This window comes from Adiantum capillus-veneris, chromosome 22 (assembly GCF_014529385.1).
Source record: "Adiantum capillus-veneris isolate H3 chromosome 22, ASM1452938v2, whole genome shotgun sequence".
NCBI lineage: Eukaryota > Viridiplantae > Streptophyta > Polypodiopsida > Polypodiales > Pteridaceae > Adiantum > Adiantum capillus-veneris.
In genome coordinates, this window is record NC_140952.1 from 145,818,825 (window position 1) to 145,844,815 (window position 25,991).

Here is a 25,991-nt window from a genome sequence, read left to right on the forward strand (position 1 = left end):
AGTGGAGGTTGGTTCCATCAGAGCGTGGAGTATTCAGGCCTCTCGAATCAGTGTTTCATTTGCAGACAGATGGGCCATTTGGCAAAGGCCTGTCCTCAAAGGAGACCTCGACCCATAGCGCAAGCACAGCCACCAAGGTTGAGCATGCCCAGCAGCTAGATACTCAGACACACAGGCTGGTACCTCGACTGAGACCAACGATCAGGCAGCTGACGTTTGGCAACAGGTGCCTGGCTGCCGCCGATAGGGGCGGGCTCGCTCCACTGCTCCCCCTGATGGCCGACCTGCTGCAGCTCAGCAGCACTGGGTTCCAACTGGGAACCGTTTTGATCCCCTTCAGCAAGACCCGCCTGAGGAGGCCTCGTCTACTTCAGCTCCTCCACCTCCACCTCCACCTCCGCCTCCTCCTCCAAGTTGACGCAACTTACTTGGCTTAAAACAAGTACTCAACTTTAAGCAAAAAAGAATAAGACATCTTAAAAACTTAATCCTACAAATCAAACTTCACACAACTTCTAAAGGAGCACATTCTTAAGTCCTCAGGTAAGCTAAATACGAAATCGAAAAATGAATACTACTACAAACCTACGAAGAGCAAAGATCCAAACTTGACAATATGTGACCTCAACTTCGCTGCTTGTCCAAACAGGAAGAATAATATTATCACCTTTTCATGCATAGCTTGGACAACAGCTATGACATCCCTACTCACGTCGTCCGTGCCCAAAAGTAGGTGCACGTTTGTATAGAAGTCATTCATGCTTTGAACATACTCTACAAAACCAACAAGCTGAGTTTCTATCACCCTCCGGAGGTGATGGGCATACTCAGCCATGATAAAGGCTAGCATTTGTCAAGCTATAGTATAAATACAAGAAGCGCTAGAGATCAAAACAACAACATAAGGTGTTATTCAGTCAAACAATAAGTGGGCTTTTTAGCTCCCCACTTCTATTGAATTTACTACTAATTATCTTGAACATTCCAAAGGAAGAAACATTAAAAATGAACTTACTACAATGCAAAAATGAACGAACGGTTTTTATAATTCTTTTGAATGAGTATCCTTTTTCAACTAGTAAAGAAATAAGATGGCAAGATTGAACAATAAAAGCAGATTTACTAGAACAAAGACGAGAAAATCTAAATAATTGAGAGCAAATGACACTGTACTTAGCTAAAAGAGAAGTGTTTGAAGAAATGTGAGGCATACGAATGATATTTAGATTGGCATATTCTGGTTCAAGGCGCTTATCATAAATATCTACTTCTAATCCCAAGGGATCTTAAGGTCTAAAAAGACACAACAATCACTATTTGTGGTGCAGTTAAGTTCACAAAACTCCTCAAGATAAATTCCTCCGCCTACAGAACTCGAATTCAAATACATAAAATCTTGAATAGAAGGAACTTCACGAACAAAAAGATCATCTACAAAGCGTCTAAAAAGATCATTGGGCAAGTGTTAGCAAGGACAAGACGCTCCATAAAATCAAACTCATAAGTAAAAAAATAGAAATTAGCAAGAAAAACAGCACAATTGGTGCCCATAGGAATACCAATTGTTCGCTTGAAAAGAGAGTCACCGATCGTTATATATAAATTGTCCAAAAGAAAATCTAACCAAGATATGATGTCAATGTCATCTACAATCCCGATGAATCTCTTTCTTCCTATGTCTACATCTACATTCTTACTTTTCAGCCATAAGAAGTCAAAGTTAAAGATTTGTGGCCACAAAGCACTTACCTTCTTTGATCCCGGAGCCATTGAAAATTTCATCAACCCAGAATTCCTAAAGCTCAGTAATGTTCTTTTCAGTTGGCATATAGTGCACGTTGGTTACGATTGACTTCTAGAAGACGTCAATAAAGCTAGCTCTCTCTCTCTCTCTCTCTCTCTCTCTCTCTCTCTCTCTCTCAACCCTTTACATTACATAAAATCGACCAAATGGCCATATACAAGGAATATGGCAAAAACCCTGAAAGATATACAATGATATCATAGAGAAAAATACCCATACAATCACAGGATACATTAAAAAAAAAGATACTCAATCATGAAGCGATGAAGAAGCTCTACCTGGCTGTAGGAAGCATAGCTACACAAATCTGGCAAAAGCTCTCTACACCTTTTAACGGTGTGGTGAAACCATAGAGACTAATTCTAGCTACCAAAATGATACAAGGCATTTGTTGTAACAATCTCCTATGGAAGCTCATAAAAGCCAAGGGACTAAAATACCCGTGTTGTGCCTCCAAAATCATCTCCATCCATTCCATCATCTTTGTATGTGGTACTCCCAAATAAGATGCAGATCTCCCGTGCAACGAAACTGTGAGAGAGAAAGGAGGCACCCCTTTGTCCTCCTTTACAAAAGCCAAGGCAAGGTACCAAGATGAGCATTTCTCTGACCAAACAGGCTTTCCCAAGGCATCAGTAATTTGTCTCTAATACAAATCTGCAAACTGTTTGATATCCATGTACTAATTTGCCTCAACCATCGGTTGCTCCTGTAAGATATTGTAGACACTCTCCCTTATCTTGTAATGTCTACGCTCTGAAATTGATCATAGGTTCTCTCACTAGACCTAGTAAAATCTGGACTCTAGAAAACTGCAAGAGGAACATATCGACACATAGTGACCCACTCCGCAAAGATATCTCATGAAATCTCCATGGACCACATGCAAAGAAATAAGTAGGCATTGTCAAAGAGCGTAACCACGAAACGTTTTAGACTTGAAACGTTTCACCCTTGAAACGTGGTGTTCCACCTTGAAACGTTTCACTCTCAATTAAGCTCTCACTAAAACGTCAAACCGAAATGCCAATTTTGTGTTTATGTATGCACAAAATAATTATTCACAATGCAGTGTATATGAGCACACATTTTTGCCCAATGATCAATGTTGGTTACAACTTAACACAACTCTCTTGTCATAGAGAGAGAGAGAGAGAGAGAGAGAGAGAGAGAGAGAGAGAGAGAGAGAGATGAGAGATACAAGAAATACTCCAGTTTTGTTCACCTTCTATATGACAAGTATATACAATGAATGCATGTGATATGTGCACGAAACAGAGCGAGAGAGGAAGAAAAGGACCAAGAATAGCCGCTAACTAGAGACACATGCTATGTTAACCTTGAAATAGCATATACATAATAAATAAATAAATTTTTTTAAGGCCAAATTTTCTCAAGAGAGAAGTTTTTTTTAGGCGTTTCACTCCAAGCGTTTCACCTGCAAGGTGAAACATTTTGGGCTTTTCCCCCATTTTGCATTTTAGGCCAGCTGAAACATGTTTCACGGTAACGAGAAAAGACACGAAAACAGGACCTCTACCGGTGATGCAAAATCTGCTAAATAATCAAGACTCCTCAACTAACGGAGGAAACCCACTATCCTGCTCTGCCCCAAAAATGCTTGCTATAAGAGGCACTTACGATTGGATCTCAAAGGAATCCAAAGGTTGTTGAACCGGGCCTATCCTGGGGCACCTCAGGATGATCCTAAGGTGCCTCCAACTACCGAACCTCATGCTCTACCTCTCTGTCCAAATGCTTTGAAACATCCTCTCAATCCTGATCTGGTAACCTCTCCTCAAGATGTCTAGTCGGGGCTGCTCTGCCTCATCCAACCTTTGTCTCACTACCCGTCTGTAAACAAGGACAGGATGTCCGTGCCCCTGTTTGCTTGCCGTTGCCTCTCTCGCTTTTGGTGTCTACTGCTCTCTCTACTGCTGCTAAATCTGACCCCTCTAAGCTCTATCATGCTATCGTGCAGGGTTCTATTGTTGTGGGGAACTTTGCTTGATCTAATGTGGCCACGAGGGCCGTCCTCTTCTATGACTAGTATGTCTTTGCTATCGCCCCCTAGGGCAATCCCTTACTAGATGCCCTATAACATGACATCTAAGGCACCCGTTTGGTTTGCTTGTAACCACAATCCTTTGCAAGTGTAACATCACTTTCCACTCGAAGTGAGTGTCTCAAAACGTTATGGAAGCGGTGGTAGCCACCTTAATAGATGGCATAGATGTTTGGGTCTGTATTGAGCACATGAAAGGTACGCCAAAGATAGAACTCATCTGCCTCAACATGTCCCGCAACCAAAATCGTGCAAGTAGCCGTTGAAAAGCAATTTCTGTAGGATACATGAAGACCTGACATTTGTCCTCAAAAGTAGCTAATGTAAATCAATATGTCCCCAGAAGCGAGAGGATAGCAGCCAAGGACTCTAGAGGTAGTAGGGCGAAGGAGCGCGGATGAAATGGGGTGAAGCACACAGCCTAGAAGCGGACACGCGGGCAGCAGAGGTGGGGCTACCTATGTGAATCGGGCCTGGCGTGAAGCTTAGGATTTTGACTTAGGGTTTGACGTATGGTTCTCTCTCTCTCTCTCTCTCTCTCTCTCTCTCTCTCTCTCTCTCTCTCTCTCTCTCTCTCTCTCTCTCTCTCTCTCTCTCTCGGGAGATGAACATTCTTTAAGCAGGCAAACAAGAGAGGATTTTGTATTGCAAGATTCTGTCATGTGGCATATAATGCCTTCAAAGAGGTTTGTTCTGATATTCACATCATTTCTTTAAACATCCCACACAGCTTGCTTTATGAAGCAAAACTAGAAACAGCCAAAGTGCATACTTGAGAAGGACTGCTTTATGGTGCGCATCAGCAGCAAATTCATATGCTACTTGCAATACCCTCACATTGCAGAGCTTCTCAGACAACATTCTGTTCAAGTGTTTTGGTGCGCATGCTATGCATGATGATGAATACCTGCACATCAGCAGCAAATGCATATGCTACCTGCAATACCCTCACATTGCAGAGCTTCTCAGACAACATTCTGTTCAAGTGTTTTGGTGTTCATACTATGCATGTGGAGCCGGTGGCTGTATTGTCATGTGGATGACCACCATGAGTCTATACCTTGTACTTCCTTTAAAGGTGAATCTGGGCTTATCCTGGATTTATCTAGGAATATATGTTTTGGTGTGCAAATTGGGCCTAATCACGTAACAATTTACAGGATTTACTCAAGGTTAATGTAAGAGGGTTCTTTAATATTGCTTTGGTTTTGTGATTGACATGTGACCGTTTGAAACAACCAAACTTTAACATATTTCAAATTGAAACGCTATAGTTCTGAATGAGTAAGCAATTCCTAGCTGTAAGTGCAATTGGTTTACCTGGAGAAAAGTGAGTCACGGCTTTGGCAAACCGAACAACCGCATAATCCACAACTTGCACCTCTTTGAATGCTGGAATGCAGGTGCTAAGATAGCCTTTGACCTTGTGTATGATCTGAGTATCTGATAAGGGTAGAAACTGGTTTGCATGATACTGTAGAGCAAGTCAAGCAAGTACAATTCAATGAATCCACCTCTAGCCAAACTTGCTTAAGACAAACAAACCATCTAAACAGAGAGCAGAGCATTAGAGTATCTTGGACTTACAAAATCAGCCTCCACAACTGTACCAGGTTCATCTTTGTATTCATCATGCAAAGAGTTCAAATCAAAGAATGTCCAACCTGTAGTATCGTCAAACCCGAAACAGGCATTACTAGGTTTGGGAATCTTTACCTGAGCATGATACCAAGTCGGCTTGAATTAGAACAATACAATTGCATTATCACCTCTATCTCTGCTAACAACAGCTGTGACAAAACAGATCTTGATGTTGGCAATTAATGAGCTTGAGCAGATGGGTGCAATTTTTCACAGACAATCGAAACTGATGGAGCATTATCCTAAGTCAAGGAAAGAAGTCAGCTGCTGTATGCCACCTAAGTTCTCCTTTTGTAGTAACCTATAATTTACACACCTTGCGATCGAGCCACAGTCTTACTGCAAGGATATCGATGGCACCAAGGTTTGCAACATTCAAAAATTCTCCCCTAGCTTGGAGAGAGGAGCTGCAAATAAAAAATTTTACAACAACATTTGGAGCCAGTTATTTACTTGAACAAAATAACACTCACATAGATGAGATGAGATGTGTACCTATTAGCGACTATTCGTTGCATCCCTGTAATGCCCACTGAAAAGACAACAGCATCTGCAGGTATTGTCTCATCTCCACAGACCACACCCTTGACGATTCCACTCATCTCATCCACATGTAAATCGGTGACTCTTCTTTTTGTAAGAAAGTGGCACCCCTCTTGCTCTATAAAATGTACCCAAGGCTTAAAAATCTTCTCTCCAACAGTTCCTCTGCACCACACCACATCGAAGTCTTGCTGCAAAGCACAAGAGGATCAACCAAAATCTCAAAGAAAACATGGCCAAGAAGTGACCTTCTCAAGTGAACATCTACTTAATATGTGCACGCTCCAAGAGCAATGTAGCACAGAAATTTCTCAACGAATTGGCACCTGATGAGCAAGAATGAAATAGTAAAGCATGCCAAGCGCTGCTGCTGCACTACATTGCTCTCCTGGGGCAAAAAGGCCCACCAATAACATAGGATTGAAAGCATCTAGATAAAGACGCTCCGAGCATCCAAACTCTTTAAACAGTTCCCTTGCAGTTCCTACATGGATGAGCAGAAAAGACATAAATGTGCCATGCTATATACAAGCATTTCAACTTCTTGTTTTGCCGTTTTGCTCACTCTTGTCATAGTTTCTCCATGAAGCATCACTGTTGTCAAAATCGATCACTATGAAAACCATAAAGATGCATCAGCACCTCAAAATGTTTTGCGTTAACACATGCATGCTGAGAGAAGCATGAAGCTTACCTGCATACATGAGAGGTAAGGCTGTAAGACGATCAAGCAATGACAACCGCTTGAACTAGATTCCAATGCAAACTAAATTACACTCGGAAAACGCTTCACAGTAGCAAATATCAATATGGTAAAAGCAGGTAGGCAGAGCAAACATTGTGAGAGAGAAGAACCTGCGTGTAGATGAAAGTTCCCAAAGGTGTGGGCAAACGTGGCTGTGCCTGGAATATTGGTGACTCAACCTGTCAACGTCCACAACATGCTATGAGATTGGCATGATACTTGATCAAGCTCCTCTTTTCCTTTAGGACTTGAAATACCTCTAAACCTCTGGGCGAGTATTGAGAAGACTGGGTCCAGTTTGTGAAAGGCTGTATTCCCAATTCATCTACCAATGCAAAAATATTTTTGTACGGATACCAGAATCCTGTATCAAACAAGAGAGGGAGAGAGAAAATTATTCAGTGGAAACTATGTTGCCGACTTAAAGAACTCAGCAAGACGTTGACACTTCTAAAGAGTCATTAGCCATATACAATACAACTAACCATCGACTGTACTCTTCAAATAGACTGCATCGTTGTTTGGAAAAAATGACAATAGAGAACAGTAATGCCCCCATGTGTGTACTAACACTAACAGAGCTGTAAGTGTTGTGTTGTGAAGGTGATCCATTAAATAGCTTACGACTCAGTATTGAAATTCCAACCCAGTGGTAATATTTTATAAGACAGAACATCACACACAGGTTCAGATCAAACTGGACTGTCACATGTCTGCTGAAGGAGAATATATCTCTGAAGAGCTCAATGACTGACAGAGCCATTATCGAACAGATTCTCCTTTGGCGCTGTGATCGGCAACCCCATAGCCAGATCCCAAATGAAGTGTGGTTCCCTGCAGCTCCAATGGTCCAGCAAATTCTGTTGATAACAGCTGAATCTACCTGTTGTATGTCTAGCTTATTAGTTGGTTGGTAGGATGGGAAACTTGAAAGAGCGGGTGTGGAAAAAACGGCAGCGAGAATGTCGAATTCCATGAGTGATTCGGAGGTTAAATCTTTTCATTAGATCTCAATTGAGTAGCCTCATCTATTGAAACAAAGATGACGGGAGGATCTCCCAGCTACGAGGACCGCCTATGGACACTCGTCAATGGACACGCATCAGACGAACCACCCGACCATAGCCACCACCCGGCAGCACCCCCCTTGCTGGGGCACTCTCTAAGGATGTAGGCATGCACTTGTAAGACTGGGCATCCCATACCACCCGGCCTCACCTCCTCAAGGTGACCTTGCGCACTTCTAGCTTCACGGGCTAACCACTAGCGCTCTGCTAGTGGGGGTTGATAACTAAAAATGAGGCTTTGGCCTCCTTTTATAAAAGTGAACGGCCACATTGGCCGGGTTCACGGTACGTCCGCCCGAACACTGGACACCCATAGACTAGAACCCCTCCTGTAAGCGACATAGCGGCTATAATACGCGTACTTTATTTAGAATAAGAGACGTCCCGTATTGAAACGTACAGTAGGTCTCATAGCGTTTTCTATTCTAACGTTTTTTTGCTCAAAACATATTCTATTCTAATGTCTTTTGCTAGTTAATCAAGTGTGATTTAGAGCTTCATGGTGCTTGTTTATGTATGTTAAACATTGAAGAGTCCTTGAGGAGGTGTATGACTCGCTTCATTTGTCCTTATTAAAGAATCATATCTAAAAAAGTCGACGTATTTTATTCTTGATTTTGAAAAGTACGTCTAGTACACGCATTGTATACCGCGTATTAAACGTCCCGTCCCGCCCGTGGCTGCTATGGTAAGCGGAACATAACAAACTTCCCCCCTTATGTGGGAATACTAAGCTTTCAATTCTCTAATTGATCCCCAAGTAGCAAACTTTTTAGATTGACCCTTCCATTTAATTAAGTACTCATCGTAAGCACATCGGTGTGAATGATGGGTACGGTGATCTAAAACGGCCTCTAGTTCTTGAGGAAGATACTCAGTTTGGATATCTTCCCGAACATTTTCCTCGACAGTGCAAAAAGCACCCAAAACATACTTTTGACCATGTTGCAGAAATCCTAATTTGCTACTAAAACCCTAATTTTTCAAAAATTGTCACAATCAAAATTTGCTCGCAGCGTAGAGCTCGTCTAGAGAATCAACTTTGATGTCTGATGCAGATCCAAGTTCTCAACTGTTGAAGAGATTTTTAAAGGCCTCCGCATCACCAGAAAGCGTCAAAAAGTATGTCTTTAAAGCCTTTCAAGGCAAACAAACTCCTTCATCTCGTCCTCTTCTTCTCGTTTCTTCTTCATCCATTAGTAAAACGCCGGCATCACTGCTTTGCATCTCCATGCGGAAGCATACAAGAAAGTGAGCCCTTGGCACATATTTAAAGGCTACATAAAAAGCAACTTATCCAAAAGCATCTGGTCTCAAAAGCTGGCGCCCAAAATCCACCAACATAATTTGCGGAAAAACCGTACCACTATCACGTCAGCGCAATTCGGGAAAGATCCATACAACACCCACGTCAACATCCTTTATGCTAGTTTGTGTGTGTGTAAAATGTCCTGCCTTAGGCCCCATCGGACAGGGATACCATAAGATGTTGGGGGTTAGGATTTTAATCCTAATTCTATTTAATAGTTGGGCCACTCGACGAGGATCTAAAGTTGGTAAGAACTTCGCCTTCTTAAGATTCTACTAGGGTTTAGGCCCCTCATCCAGGATTTGTACGTCAGCTAGGGTTAGCTTGACACGTCAGCAATTTGTGAAAGCAACTATATATGCACCCCCCTGTTACTTTTGGCTTATCAGATTAGCAGAGCTAGCCAACGTTTGGGTCCATTGTACTCTCTCTAGAGAGTTTTGGCTCTCTAGCGTGTGTGCATCTCTAGAATTTTCTCTCTCTGGCGTTTTTCATTGCTCCAACGTTTTCTCTCTCTTGCGTTTTGCCTTGCAATCTCATTTTGTCTCTCTCTAGCACTCGCACTTTCCTCTGCTCGCCTACCCTTTGTTGCAAGTTGACTTGCAGATCGGCCATCTATGCTCGCTCAATGGGTGGTATGCGATAGGAGGACGTTTTCGAGGAGACCTGTCATAATAGATCCAAGATCCTTTGGTGGCCCGGTTCCGGAAGGAGGTTTGCTCGTTGTTGCAGACTAGATCATCACCTGATTCACCCTTTTCCATTGCACCGTTGACATGGTACTAGAGCCACGGTATGCTCTTGAGTTAGCTTGGTGATCTCTACGAGTTTTTGGTGCTGAAATTTTGCAACGAAAAGAAACAGTTTGTTAGTTTTCTACTGTTTTTCACTCATTTGGGGTTGATTTCAGCCAAAGTGGACTAATTTGAAGGTTTCCCTTCATCCGACATCCATACTGACATAGCCTCGTCACATGTCCAAGTTCTCCCACACAATGGAGAGGGGTGATTAACTCGGTCCATGATGAAGAAGTACAACGAGAGGAAGTTCATGATAGAGGCTTTGTCAACGAGGAGTCGAGAGATTGGTCCCAATTCTACTCGGCCGTAGGAATCAAGATACCTATTCTGCCTACCTTTCCCTCGGATCTCGGCAATTGAATAGCGAGAATTATGCCATTTGGAAAGCAACCATGATGGTGGTCTTCGACTCTTACGAGCTTGGAGGTTTTGTCAGAAGTAACTTTCAAAGGCCAAATGTTATGTACGACGTAAGTGATTCGGTGATAACTCAAGATGAGTGCTCAATGTGTACTGAAGGTTCCTTTTACTTCATGAGCAAGTTCCTTTTACTTCATGAGAGAGATGTGCAATAGACTAGAGAGAGAAGAGAGAATGATACTTTGAGTGAAGCTTCTGTGAGTGAAGAGAGAGAAGGAAGACTTAACACCGGATGGGGTCCCCCCCCCCCCCCTCCCGCCCCCTTCCAAGGGCCTTCCTCTCTATCGCTAGAGAAGTATTTGCTTTCGATTGCACAAATGTTGATATAGTGGTCCTAGATGTTGTGGTGTTGATGGGATCTAGTGGTAGATGCTTGGATCTGCGAGGCTAAGGGCTGAAAGCTGAAAACGCTAGGCTGATTCTACTATTGAAGTTGGCGATGGGCTGATGGCTGAAAAACGCTGATGTGGTGGATGGAGAGGAAAACGCTAGTGCTGCTGGGTGCTTGTACTACAGGTTCCTCACTTGGTTGCAGAGGTGACTCCTAGGGTCACCTATATAGGTAAAAGAGGTTGGGTTGAATAGTGTCTGCGAGAGTCTCCCACGACTTTTAAATATGTTGATTGAACATGTCACTTCATAATAACTCATTATAAGAGGTGCTTTACATACAATTAACTTCCTAGGCCAGTACTAATACTAGATTGTGGAAACACTTCCCAGTGCCTACACCATCCATACTTCGGTGGTGCTCATGTGCAATCAAAGAATATGCAACTACGCTAAAGTGTCTGAATATGCAACTACACTAAAGATTGACAAAGGACACCAAGCAAATTTGGGATCGGCCTTCATCTTTATATGTTTGAGTTTATCCGATGAAGCAAATAGCTTTAGAGGTGCACTTGCGGGCCCTAAATGCCAAGAAATCATCGATGAGAGATCGTATCAACTGTAACAAACTGATGACGTGGCATGACCACCCGGGCCAAGACCTGATGACGTGGCAGAGCTGTACGGATAGGCCCGTAAAAAGCGCTGACATGCTGCCGTGGACTGCCGTACGGATTTTCGTAAAAAGCGTTGACATGCTAATGTGGCAGGCTGTACGGATTTCCGTTGGCTGCTTTTGGGCCAAAGACCTTTTGAGTTTGCACCTTTTCATGTACTTGCTTTTGATTTTGAGACCAAGGGCCTTTAAATAAGAACCCAAGGCCACTTCTCTCCGCAATTAGCTGACGAGCTTCTGAGCAAAGAGGACCCGCGGAAGTTGTAACTTTGCTCAAGCATTAATATAAAAATAAATACCGAAAGGAGCGCCAGATTTTGGGGCAAATACCTCTGGGTACGAAACTACGCCAAGCTGTGTTGACTCTATTTTCTTAAAGTGTGATAAAGTTGTCAAGTATGTTTATTGATTTTCTCGTGTGTCGTGCTAGGTTTCCGACTTGGGGCGCCCAAGTCTGTAACAATGGTCTCAGAGCTCAGTCTATTTTCCTTCCACCGAGAAATCTGATCCTTTTATTGTGACACAAATGGATTCCGACGACGAATCCCGTAAGAATCAAACGAACCCACCCGACAATTCCGGATTGAGTGAAAGTACGGAAATTCAAATGGGCAATCGGAACAAGAGTACGGGTCTCGGCGGCCTATGGAGTATGAACGAATGGAGATACAACATCAACAACGAGTTGATGCCTGTGCCAAGCAGATGCTACAATACTCGAAGGATCTCTAGTACGCGAAATTTTTGACCCAGCACCCGATTGATGAGATGCATTCGTGATGGCGTACGACCATCAATTCACCATTAAAATCCACATTGAAGAAACCACCTGCCCCACGGATGTACACTAAAGATGAACTTGATGATCTGATCGAACGATGAGTCAACCAAATATTGAAGACCACAAAGCATTCAAAGAGACGCAACAAGGGAACAGATTACCCTCGTTATTTAGGCCGACAGTCTTCTTTTGCAAATGCACGAAAAGCCAAGAAGTGTGTACGCTTTGAGGGTGTGTCCAATTTGTCCTCATCCTCTTTTGACAGTTCCAACATCTCTTCCTCTTCTAATTTCAGTGATGAGGACAGAAAGGGCAAGAAACAACGAAAGAACCAGAGACATGGAAAGAACAAGAAGAAGGCCAGGAAAAGCAAATCCCACCAAAGATCTCGAAAATCTTCTGACATGTGAGAGCAATGCCAAGGACTACCCGTTGAACCATTTCCAAATGGATACACCACGATTCCTGACATCCCTCCCACTTGAGTATGAACGGTTAACAAATCCATCTTTGAGAAAGGATTTAGGTATACCTCGTTACCATGGAGAGGATTAATCTCGTAGCTAGGAGCGGGTTAAAGATTTGGGTCTTCCAATGACAAGGAGAGGAAGGATAACCCTACTTGGAACGGGATCCTTCTTTGAAAGAAAACTCCTTTGGTTATGATAAAATTACCTTTCAAAACTCAACTTCCTCTTGAAAGAATTAGATACTAACTTCGTTAGATCCCAAAAAGAATCTCACACATACCATGTAGAGAGATAAGATGAATGCATAATCAAGAAAAGCTGTGAGTCTTTTCATTTGGAGAAATTATAATTTCTCTTTAAGAAAATGAAGTTAGTTCCAAAAATTTCAATACTTAGTTGCCTTTGATTTATGGCATTTACCTTTATAAGAGTAATTTAGGTAAGAGAATAAAAGTAACTTAAAAATCAATAAAAGGTTTATGCGGGACATTAAGGGATAGTTAAGGATATTAGTCACCATTCATCATGCATACTATTTAGGTAAATATAATCTCCAATCACCTATAGTTAAAGAGAGTGCTTTCTACTCTCTCGATGCCATTTAGTCCGGTAATCTAAAGAAACTTGAAATAACGGAACTTGAAATAACATCGTGGTTAGTTGTTAGCAATGCAATTAGTTATGATTAGTAATGAACCATAATTAGAAGAAAACAACAAAAAATAGGAAGTTATACTTCTTCCCAAGCAACCAAGAGAAAGGCTTGCTTATGGAAATGTAAGAGCTTAAGCATGAAAGGTAAATCACTTTCAAGCAAGTGCAATAGCATAAAGAGAACAAGAAAACATTGCCTTAGTGTGTGTATGGTAGTCCTTCGTGTAATTTCCGAAAATCCTTACAGATGTGCCATGTTAGCAAGTCAACGCAAATCCCGGAAATCTGCTTCAACTCTTGAGCTCTGTCTTTTTAGGATTTTGGGCCCCTCAATTGGTGCTCCATAAGCCAGTTAGAGTTTTTAAATTCTCCTAGGCCCCTCGGCCACATCTTCAAGTTCTTCTCGGTTAGAGTTTTTAACTCTAACCCCTTGTCCCAAGGTTGGATCAAAACGTACATACGGATCGGTTCCGTACGGTACGGACGTTCTGTACGGGTCCGTACCGTACGGAACGATCCGTACGCCTTTTTTGTTTGGGTTGTTTTTTTGTGTGGCAAGCCCGTACGGTGCTGATTTTAAAATAAAAATCTAAGTCTCTTGCAGTAGTTACACAGTAGGTGGTTGTCTTGTAAAACGTGTCTTTGAATGTCTCTATAAGTTGTTGGCTTCTCTCTTGTTTTTTATTGGAAATGTCCTAGAAACTTTAGTACTTTGCGGTTTTTTTACAAGAGTACGTATTTTTACGTACATAAAAAATTTTCTTGTACAGAATAGCGTACAGTACGTACATATACGCCACGTACAATACGTTTGGTACCACCTTGCCTTGTCCTCTCAAGCAATTCCTTAGGTTGGGCATGCCACATCACAACCTTGTGACACATTGAGACATGCCCAACAAACTTGTGACTGTTGAGCGCGCGGCAGTGTGTGCAAGTGAAAGAGCACGCGAGGAAGTGCAGTGTGTGTGCAGAGAAGGGTGGCGAAAGCCAGCAGGAGAGGAAGCGCTAGCAGAACGATGAGGGAGAGAGAGAGAGAGAGAGCTCACGTTTTTGGGAAAAACTCAATAATTGAGTTTTGGGTTTTCCCACTTTTATTATAAGTGACCTTTATAAAATGTGTCCAGGTTCATATGACAAAGTAAAAAAATGTACAAAAAGGGGTTATTTAGGCCTTTAGCCCAACAACCTCCCACTTAAAGGCATAAATGACGCCTTTAAGTTAACCAACTCCCACCAGCTGTATGCAATGCTCATGTTGAGCCTTAGCAAGACTCTTGGTGAGAACATCTGCAGGGTTATCCTATGAGTGAATCTTAGTCAAGGTGACTAGACCATCCTCCAATACCTGTCGTATGAAGTGGTATCGCACATCAATGTGCTTTGTCCGTGCATGAAACATGGCATTCTTGGCCAAATAGACAGCACTCCGGCTATCACATCCCAAGACAGGAGTACTAGCAGGCATACCAAGCTCTTTGACAAGTCTGCCCAACCATATGGCCTCTTTAGAAGCCTTAGTGGCTGAAATATATTCAGCCTCAGTAGTACTCAATGCCACAATTTTCTGCAGTCGTAAACACCAAGAGACAGCACCACCAGCAATAGCAAACACATAGCCACTAGTGGACTTCCTGGTATCCAAGTCACCTGCCATATCTGCATCACAATAGCCCTGCAACTTCAGGTCACTTTTGCCATAACATATACACCTAGATTGTGTACTGACAAGTATCTCAAAATGCATTTCACAGCTTCCCAATGTGCTTTGCCGGGATTGGACATGTATCTACTAACAACTCCCACCGCATGGGCAATGTCGGGACGAGTGGCAACCATAGCATACATAAGAGAACCACAAGCTGATGCATAAGGGATTCCCTTCATAGCATTCACTGCCACGTCATTCACTGCCACGTCATCCTTTGGGCAATCGGCTTTGCTAAGTTTTGTGTGTGGAGGTAAAGGTACTCCAAGTGACTTAGCTTCAGCCATGTTAAACCTGTCAAGTACTTTAGCAATGTACTTTTCTTGAGATAAGAAGAGCAATTTCAGCTTTCTATCTCTCTTGATTCTCATGCCCAAGATGTGCTCAGCATCACCTAAATCCTTCATTGCAAAAGCTGAATTCAGCTAATGTTTAAGAGCATCAATGGTAGACTTATGCTTCCCAGAAATCAACATATCATCTACATATAGCACAAGGATTATAGGACTTTCATCATTATCTTTCTTTGTATACAAACAATGGTCTGAAAGGCTGCGTTTAAAGCCTTAAGACAGCATAAAAGTATCAAACTTTTTGTACCACTGACGTGATGACTGCCTCAAACCATACAGTGCCCTTCTTAGTTTGCATACAAGTTCCTTTCTATCAGGAACTACAAAACCCTCAGGTTGCTTCATGTAGATATCTTCATCAATGTCACCATGAAGAAAAGTTGTTTTTACATCCATTTGATTCAATTCTAAGTCAAGCACTGCAGCGAGAGCAAAAAGGACACGCAATGTCGTAAGCTTTACAACAGGAGAAAAGATCTCTTGAAAGTCAATCCCCTCTTTCTGTGCATACCCTTTGGCAACTAACCTTGCTTTAAACTTGGGCTTTCCATCAACACATTTGACCTTGTAAACCCATTTGTTAGGAAGAGCCTTTCTTCCTTTAGGCAATGGCACAAGATCCCAAGTATTGTTTGCATGCAAAGTGAAACCGGCCCGTAGGGCGGTAGGCGTTGGCTTTCACCCGAAATTCTTTACTTTAGACACACACACAGAGCACTTTGCAAAGGAGACATGTAACGGGAATTAACACTTAATCACACACCCGGCTCGGAAGCTAAAATGCTCCGAGCAGACGCCGACAACCTGTAGGCCCCAAAATTGACGCCCCTTTCGGTATTTCTTTATTCTTTAGGAGGGTAAAGTACAAAGAAGAGTCATGGGAATCCTTTGACTGGATCCCACTAGATACCGCCTGTTTGGCCAAATTTCGGCAGCATAACAACCCCTAAACTTGCGCGAAACCAATTCCCCTGCTGGAACTCGCTTCTACTGGTGTATACCCTCTGATTCCTGCCCAAAACAATAAATTCAGCACGCTATATTTACTGGTTTTTGCCCTGTTTTCAGCCCCAAACAGTCCCCTAACTATCCTCTGCCAGTGGGGCACGATTCCCAAAGGTTCTGGCGTCCATATGGCTGAAAAACAGTAAAATTACATCGCATACACAGCGCTGATTTTGCACCTGTATGGTGAGGTTATGACCCTCACCAGTGCCTGCTTTGGAGTAGCAGCTAGCTACCCCTGTTCCTGCTCAAGGAGGCTCTTGCCTCAGCACAAAAGCATGAACCCACACAGCTGTACATCAGTCAAATGAGGAGCCCTCTTGTGGGGCATCACATAACTGCACGTAGGGGAGAGAGAGAGCAGTGTGTAGTGTGCAGGGCATCCCTCCTAGCACCACACTATACATGAGAGGGAAAAGAAGCACTCCATAGCTCTTAACCTGTGACAAAATGCAAATGAAGGCCTTCCCAGCTTAAAAATTCAGCGCCCATTTTTCTGGAAGAGGCAAGTGCATGAGAATTTGCCACTTGGCGCATTTACAAGCATTTTCCCGTTTCGGGTTCGCCGCTTAAAAATATCCTGACCGGTTGCCCAGTTGACTTCGCGGCAGAGTTGTAAAATGTTCCCCTGGTCATACCGGAGGTAATGACGCGAACACATTTCACGGCCCAAAATAGCAGTTCCCTAAATTTTAGGATATGCTTCCGTTGGGCTCCCACTGGTCTTCTGACCATCTATCCTCGTAGGGACCGCATCCAAAAGTGCAATGTGGCCCAACTGTCGGATACTTTTTGTTGGTAGTCCCACCTTGGCTTTACGCCTTAATTGAGTTCACTTCCTAGTATCCACCAACTTGCTAAGTGCGACGGGGGGACCTATATGATCTTACTCTGAGCCTAGACATCCTCTTACCATACGAATTCCAATGCCGACCACTACCCATCTGCGGGTGAAACGACCGTTCACATTGGCCATGCAATGTTCGACCATTTGCTACTTCAAGAAGAGGGCCTCAAAACAAATAAAATAAACCCCATTGGAAAGAAACCAACAACTAAAGTTAGCAGTTGCCACGTCCTCGTGACATAGTTAACAGTTGCCACGTCCCCGTGACATACCCCCCTCTTGAAATCGCAAACGTCCTCGATTGCATACCATAAATACACGCCATTGATGATCTTGTGCTATTAACACTCTTTTATCATCGCATGTATCCGCAAGAAAGGTCATAACATATAGATATCCCAGCAATGGAACCATGAAACCGGCCTGTAGGGCGGTAGGCGTTGGCTTTCACCCGAAATTCTTTACTTTAGACACACACACAGAGCACTTTGCAAAGGAAACCTGTAACGGGAATTAACACATAATCACACACCCGGCTCGGAAGCTAAAATGCTTCAAGCAGACGCCGACAACCTGTAGGCCCCAAAATTGGCGCCCCTTTCAGTATTTCTTTATTCTTTATGAGGGTAAAGTACAAAGAAGAGTCCTGGGAATCCTTTAACTGTATCCCACTAGATACCGCCTGTTTGGCCAAATTTCGGCAGCATAACAACCCCTAAACTTGCGCGAAACCAATTCCCCTGCTGGAACTCGCTTCTACTGGCGTATACCCTCTGATTCCTGCCCAAAAACAGTAAATTCAGCACGCTGTATTTACTGGTTTTTGCCCTGTTTTCAGCCCCAAACAGTCCCCTAACTGTCCTCTGCCAGTAGGGCACGATTCCCAAAGGTTTTGGCGTCCGTATGGCTGAAAAACAGTAAAATTACAGCGCATACACAACGCTGATTTTGCACCTGTATGGTGAGGTTATGACCCTCACCAGTGCCTGCTTTGTAGTAGTAGCTAGCTACCCCAATTCCTGCTCAAGGAGGCTCTTGCCTCAGCACAAAAGCATGAACCCACACAGCTGTACATCAATCAAATGAGGAGCCCTCTTGTGGGGCATCACATAACTGCACGTAGGGGAGAGAGAGAGAGCAGTGTGTAGTGTGCAGGGCATCACTCCTAGCACCACACTATACATGAGAGGGAAAAGAAGCACTCCATAGCTCTTAACCTGTGACAAAATGCAAATGAAGGCCTTCCCAGCTTAAAAATTCAGCGCCCATTTTTCTGGAAGAGGCAAGTGCATGAGAATTTGCCACTTGGCGCATTTACAAGCATTTTCCCGTTTCAGGTTCGCCGCTTAAAAACATCCTGACCGGTTGCCCAGTTGACTTCGCGGCAGAGTTGTAAAATATTCCCCTGGTCATACCGGAGGTAATGACACGAACACATTTCACGGCCCAAAATAGCAGTTCCCTAAATTTTAGGATATGCTTCCGTTGGGCTCCCACTGGTCTTCTAACCATCTATTCTCGTTGGGACCGCATCCAAAAGTGCAATGTGGCCCAACTGTCGGATACTTTTTGTTGGTAGTCCCACCTTGACTTTATGCCTTAATTGAGTTCACTTCCTAGTATCCACCAACTTTCTAAGTGCAACGGGGGGACCTATATGATCTTGCTCTGAGCCTAGACATCCTCTTACCATACGAATTCCAGTGCCGACCACTACCCATCTGCGGGTGAAACTACCATTCACATTGGCCATGCAATGTCCGACCGTTTGCTACTTCAAGAAGAGGGCCTCAAAACAAATAAAATAAACCCCATTGGAAAGAAACCAACAACTAAAGTTAGCAGTTGCCACGTCCCCGTGACACAAAGATTTGATTTCCTCTTGCATCACAAGCTCCCACTTACTGCTTAACTCACATGATTTTGCCTCTTTATATGTAAGAGGCTCACCCTCATCTGTCAACATAACATGATGCAAAGAGGGGTCAAAGCGCTGTATCAACCTTCTCACACGACTAGACCTGCGTACCCAATGATCTACATTCTCAGGCATAGGTTCTACATCAGGAGGCAACTCATTTTCAGCATGCTCATGCTGCTGAAAATCATTTTCAGCCATGACAGGTGGCTATCCATCCTCATTTGGAGCATCTAAATCATGTCCTACCTCTTCTGGCTCAAGGTTAACCGGCTGATTATCAATTTCAGCTTGCGGTAATGCATCCCGAGGCTCTTTTTCAACATCAATAGGTGGCAAGAGAGGCTGAAATTTGACCGATTTCTTGTCAATTTCAGAAGATGTAGCATTTTTCAGCAATTTAGCCTCATTGAACACTACATCTCGGCTGCGTACTACCCTCTTAAACTGAGCTGTAGCCCATTTCACCCTCTTCCCCATAACCTAGGAAGATGTAGCATTTTTCAGCAATTTAGCCTCATTGAACACTACATCTCGGCTGCATACTACCCTCTTAAACTGAGGCAACCATATCCTGTAGCCCATTTCACCCTCTTCCCCATAACCTAGGAAGAGTCCTTGGATAGACTTGGCATCTAGCTTTGTCCTCAAGTCATTACGAACATGGACAAAAGCCTCACAGCCAAACACTCTCAAATGATCATAAGAGGCAGGTTTGCCACACCAAACCTCCTCTGGAATGTCATTTTTTAGCGTACTGTTAGGAGAGCGATTGCATACATGAACTGCAGTTTTCAAAGCCTCTCCCCAAAACCCATGAGGGAGATTAGCCGTGGACAACATGCAACGCACTCTCTTACATAAAGTACGGTTATACCTCTCAGCCACACCATTAGAAGATGGATTATAAGGGGCTGTCAACTCCCTTTTAATCCCATATTCTTCGCAATAACGCTGAAATTCAGCAGACGTGTACTCCCCCCCATTGTCAGATCTCAGACATTTAAGCTTACTATCCTTTTGCATGGTCACAAAAGCATGAAACCTCTTAAATGCATTAAATGTCTCACTCTTATTCTTTAACAAATATGCCCAGCTTTTCCTAGTGCAATCATCAATGAATGTAACAAAGTATGATGCACCACCAAAAGACTTAACAGGCATTGAACATACATCGGAGTAAATTAAATCAAGAGCATTAGCTTTGCGCGAGACACCAGAATAATAAGAAGACTTCTTTTGTTTACCATACAAACAGTCATTACAAAAATCTAACTTGGTGCCCTTTACATCAACCCTCTTCAAAGAGGAGAGCACATCAAGTCCCTTCTGGCTCATATGGCCAAGTCTTTTGTGCCACAACTCCAAATGAGAAGCAACTTCGGCCACTGCAAGAAACTTGTCAGGCAAAGCTTTGCCATGTAAATAGTACAATGTACCACTCTTGCATCCTTTGACAATGAGCATTGATCCCTTAAGCAACTTCCATGAACCCCCAACAAAAATGGTTGTATAACCCTGTGCATCCATCTGGCCAACAGACAATAGACTCTTCTTGATGCCTGGCACATACCTTACATCTTTAAGCATAAACTCTTGGCCATTGTTTAATGCCAAGCGCATTGCCCATTCCTTCAATGTCACAAGCATGGTTATCCCCAAGGTAAACCTTGCCATACTTGCATGCATGATAAGAAGCAAAACACTCCACAGATGGAGTCACATGAAATGAGGCACCCGAGTCTACTATCCAAGACTGTGTAAGGCCATCATTTGCACTTAGCAATACATCAATGACATCTCTACGTGAGATAAGCATGTCTTCTGCATTTGCTACAACAAAATCTGAGGGGCATGAAGCTGCAACCAAGATCTCCTCACGGTCGGATAACTCTGTGATAACCACACTAGAGGATACATTGACAGTCTCCGAATCCTTGGAGGAGGTACCTGCTGATTTTTCCCCTTTCTTATCCTCTGTCGTCTTCTTCTCCTGTGATTCCTTCTTTCTTTCCTGCTTTTTCTTGAAATACCTGCAATCTGGCTCCTTATGGCCTTTTCTGCCACACTCGTAACAAGTCACATCCTTATCCCTAGACTTGCTGTTGCTCCTGTTTTGAGTTTTGATACCTGTATTTTGCTTCTGACTTCTGCCTCTCGCATTGTAAGCAGAACTGCCACCTTCCCCACCACTAGACTTGCGTCTAATTTCATCATTTAAGATGAAGCCTCGCACTCTATCATATGTGAGGTTGGGGATATTACTCAAAGAAACCACAAGCGTTTCCCAAGAGTCTGGCAAAGTCATCAACAAAAATATGGCTTTCAACTTGTCATCAAAAGGTTGAAGCCCAGTATCCTGTAGCTGACTCATAACACTGGTGAAAGCACTTAAGTGCTCAGAAGCCGACTTAGCTTCGTCAAGCATCATGTTCAACAGTTTGCGCATCAAATGCACCTGATTCACAAGGGTGGCATTCTCATAAGTGGCCTTCAACTTATGCCAAATTGCATGTGCACTGTCCAAGCCCTTTATGTCCACCAGAATGTCATCGGTCACAGCCATTTTAATGTAGGCCTTTGCCCTCTTGTTGAGCTTGGCCCAATCCTCATCCGGCAGATCCTCAGGCTTTACAGCCAAAAGGGCGTCCTCACAATCCTTGAGGAACAAAATCCCCTGCATCCTGTCATGCCATAGGTCGAAACCTGTACCGTCAAATCGCTTGATTTCCATCAAGCTCTTGGCATCAGACAACGAGGAAGTAGAGGCCATTTGCACGGATAAAAATGCAGCAGAAAGTGTCTACACAAAATCTGAAAATTTTCAGTGATCACAATGTACCGCACGTTGCATACAATGTGCTAAAAATTTCAGCAATTAACAAGTATCCCCAATGCGTACTTGCATAAACCCACAAAAGACGTACATAAACCTCAATTTGTGTACATAAAAACAGTCCAATGCTGAATTTTCTGCAAATTTACTGTTTTGGCGCATCAATTTGCATCAAATGGACCTATTTTGAGTGGGAAAAGCAAGGGACATTCACGGGAATCGATTTAAAACACCTGCGTTTTGCTATCTGACCTGTAATTTTTTGGTTTTTACCTGTTTTGACCTAATTTCAACCTGTTTTATGCTGTTTTGGGAACCCTAATCACCCTAGGTAACACCGGAAGCAAGGGGCTTCGCGATGAAAGCGAAAATTTGACGCAAGAGAAGCCTTTTGCCTGCTGTCCAGCCACCTGCACAAAGCTTCTGAAACCCTAATCTGGCTTTGATACCAGTTGTTGAGCGCGTGGCGGTGTGTGCAAGTGAAAGAGCACACGAGGAAGTGCAGTGTGTGTGCAGAGAGGGGTGGCGAAAGCCAGCAGGAGAGGAAGCGCTAGCAGAACGATGAGGGAGAGAGAGAGAGAGCTCACGTTTTTGGGAAAAACTCAATAATTGAGTTTTGTGTTTTCCCACTTTTATTATAAGTGACCTTTAAAAAATGTGTCCAGGTTCATATTGAACCTGGAACCTGGACAAAGTATAAAAATGTACAAAAAGGGGTTATTTAAGCCTTTAACCCAACAGTGACACATTGAGAAGTTGACCCAATGCAACTGCCCAGGGACTAGACAAGTGATTCTACAAGTTGTTGAGCGCGTGGCGGTGTGTGCAAGTGAAAGAGAGCACACGAGGAAGTGCAGTGTGTGTGCAGAGAGGGGTGGCGAAAGCCAACAGGAGAGGAAGCGCTAGCAGAACGATGAGGGAGAGAGAGAGAGCTCACGTTTTTGGGAAAAACTCAATAATTGAGTTTTGGGTTTTCCCACTTTTAATTATAAGTGACCTTTAAAAAATGTGTCCAGGTTCAATATGAACCTGGAACCTGGACAAAGTATAAAAATGTACAAAAAGGGGTTATTTAGGCCTTTAACCCAACAGTGACACATTGAGAAGTTGACCCAATGCAACTGCCCAGGGACTAGACAAGTGATTCTACAAGTTTCTAAGAATGCCAGTCTTTTTCAAGAGTCTCTCCAAAAACTCACTTAAAGACACTCTCTTTCCGATGCAATCTCGCTAAACATATATATACCTAGATAAATCCACGATAAGCCCAGATTCACCTATAAAGGAAAGTGCAAGGTATAAACTCATGGTAGTCATCCACAAAACAATATAACCATCAGCTCCATCATGCATAGTATTGACTAAATACTACGACATCCCCACAAATGTCATCAATGCCCAATAGTATGTGTAGAACTACTATATGCTCCCACACCCACACCCACACCCTTATCTCCCTCACACACACACACACACACAGACTCACATGAGCATCTGAGCATACATCATAGGCAAACCATATTGTTAGAGGTTGGACATGAGGCCAGTGCCACTGTAGGATCCACTTGATGGTCTCTCGCTCATCTCTTAAGTAAATGACATGCCTCCAACTACTTGTAGCCGCGCTTGTGGCCACGAGTGGATATTGAATGATGAATCTTCTACTAGTAGAAGAAAATGTATTAACGACCATAGATTCACAAACTTTGAGGGTTGAACCTTCTGCTTAGGAATGGTTCACGACAAGGGTTTACCAAATGCATAGACCTTGAAAAAAGACACCAACAATTTTCCCCAATGTATGCTCATCACATAACATTCGACGCCAAGTAGAGGAATGTAGAGAAGACACAGACAGAGATATACCGTGAATACCAACCTCAACTGATTTTCCTGACAGTGTTTTCCAGCCTGCCACGAGGCCTCCAGGTTGGGCACCAGCTTCCACTAGTATGACGTCAAACCCCTGGCCAAAACAAAATCTCTCTCTCTCTCTCTCTCTCTCTCTCTCTCTCTCTCTCTCTCTCTGGATAGACCTTTGTGAAGTCTGTCTCTTGGGATTGTTCCTAAGACATTAAAATTTCTCTTCTTCTTCTTCTCCCTCTCCCTCTCTCTCAACCCCATCCAAATCTCTGTCTCGGTACCTGTTTAGAGAGATGATGAGCAGCACCTAAGCCAGCCCAACCAGCTCCAACGACGACGACTTTCTTGGAAGAAGAAGGGGATTGAACAAGCTGGCATTGCACAGGTGAGGGAGACGGAGCTGCTCTTGTGAAGCTTGATGCACTGCGTTTGTGAGCACTGTAAAAAACCGAACCCCATGGACAGTACCGTAAACCCAGAATAGTCAATTCCATCGCTGCAGAGAGAGAGAGAGAGAGAGAGAGAGAGAGAGAACCACGACTTGAGCTAGTGATAAGCTCAAAATGTGGTAGTTGCATTTCCGGCTCCCAGGAAGCTTTCTTTAGGAGGTCCTCTAATCTTAAGAGTGTGTTCAGACTGCACAAAGCTACGACTGCCCGTTTGGGCTTGGCGACTCTTTAGTCCTTTCACATTGGGTGCCCATAGCAGCGCGAGGGATCGAAGTAGAAAGCTGCAATGATGCCAATATTCAAGGAAACTTCGCTACCTTATTACTACGTTAGCGTAGGACCCAAAATCTCAATTATGCCCTCTCCTTTGTCCACGTGGCTTTTCATGCTGAACGTTGCGTTTCTTGCGCCGTTCTGAAGGTCCGCACATCTGTGAGCAAGTATGGGACTCTCTCAACAATTCACCAGTGCGCCATCCCTCTCATCACGTGGCTTTTCATTTTGAACGTTGCTTTTCTTGCGTTGTTCTGAAGGTCCGCACATCTGAGAGCAAGCATGGGCCTCCCTCAACAATTCACCAATGCGCCATCCCTCTCATCACGTGGCTTTTCTTTTTGAACGTTGCTTTTCTTGCGCTGCTCTGAAGGTCCGCACATCTGTGAGCAAGTATGGGCCTCCCTCAACAATTCACCAGTGCGCCACCCCTCTCATCCCTTTGTCCACGTGGCTTTTCATGCTGAACGTTGCGTTCTGAAGGTCTGCACATCTGTGAGCAAGCATGGGCCTCCCTCAATAATTCATGTCATAAAATCTAATATCTAATATCTAAACAACCCAAATGATTTTCTCATATTAAATTGATCACTTAATGTGGGAGAATAAACGGGAACAAGTGTTAAGATATAGACATGTGCTTATAGATCTATCTCAACACGGGGCCAATGGTAAAGGGGCCCAAATGAGAGATGGTCTATCAAAGAGCAAGGCTAACAAATGGAGCATAAGACCTTAGTGTTAGCTTCATTGAAGACCTCCAATAATGTGTGTAAAAGGCCTTTGACCTTAGGTAAGCTAGGGCTGAGCTTGAGGCGCGGGAACCCGACCCAGCTCGAGGTGCTTGTCATGCTTGATGACTAAGGTGCTTGATGATTGAGGTGCTTGAGATGCTTGAAGTGCTTAATTATTGAGATGCTTGAGGTGCTTCACATGCTTGAGATGTTCGGGTTGCACTTGAGGTGAGAACCCAGCCCAAGCTTAAAGTACTTATGAGCCAAGCTTGTGGTGGGAACTGGGCCTATGCATGAGGGGCTTGAGGTGTCAAAAAGTCAAAGATTCAATCCCTACAAGGAGGGGGCGAGCCCTACATGAGGGGGGATGAGAGAGAGCACCCACACACTCACACAAGGCATGCATGGTACAAAGAAAGCAAAAGGGACACTTGTCAAGTTCCTCCTCATGTTACCCTCATGGTGTGCATGAAGCCTATTGGTTGGCCACCCAAGGGGTCCAATAATAATTTAGCAGATTTAATTAATTGATTTAGCATTTATCTAGCCCTCTCTCTCAAAGGGGAAAGGAGGATACTTGTCTCAAGGCTACCCTTACTGCTTGTAATGCCTCCTGCTTGTGATTGGCTAGGCCTGGAGGGGTCCAATGAGCTTCAAGCATGAGCTACAAGGGGGGGTCGACCCAAGCAAGCTAGGG

At 43.5% G+C, this 25,991-nt stretch overlaps 1 protein-coding gene across 1 annotated transcript in view; it reads right to left on the reverse strand.

Annotated features, from left to right (window-relative positions):
* LOC147430378 (uncharacterized) overlaps positions 1 to 24,426 on the reverse strand; it is a 66,956-nt gene extending 42,530 nt beyond the window's left edge. The window contains exons 1-11 of the mRNA XM_086494840.1: positions 24,120 to 24,426; positions 23,842 to 23,941; positions 7,056 to 7,162; positions 6,909 to 6,977; positions 6,748 to 6,802; positions 6,619 to 6,666; positions 6,380 to 6,537; positions 6,006 to 6,244; positions 5,827 to 5,917; positions 5,457 to 5,585; positions 5,190 to 5,343 (exon numbers count right to left, since the gene is read on the reverse strand). Of these exons, the coding sequence (XP_086350966.1) occupies positions 5,190 to 5,343; positions 5,457 to 5,585; positions 5,827 to 5,917; positions 6,006 to 6,244; positions 6,380 to 6,537; positions 6,619 to 6,666; positions 6,748 to 6,802; positions 6,909 to 6,977; positions 7,056 to 7,162; positions 23,842 to 23,941; positions 24,120 to 24,416 (1,447 nt within the window). The 5' untranslated portion in view covers positions 24,417 to 24,426. The remainder of the gene's footprint in view (positions 1 to 5,189; positions 5,344 to 5,456; positions 5,586 to 5,826; positions 5,918 to 6,005; positions 6,245 to 6,379; positions 6,538 to 6,618; positions 6,667 to 6,747; positions 6,803 to 6,908; positions 6,978 to 7,055; positions 7,163 to 23,841; positions 23,942 to 24,119) is intronic.
* Positions 24,427 to 25,991: the final 1,565 nt, after the last annotated feature.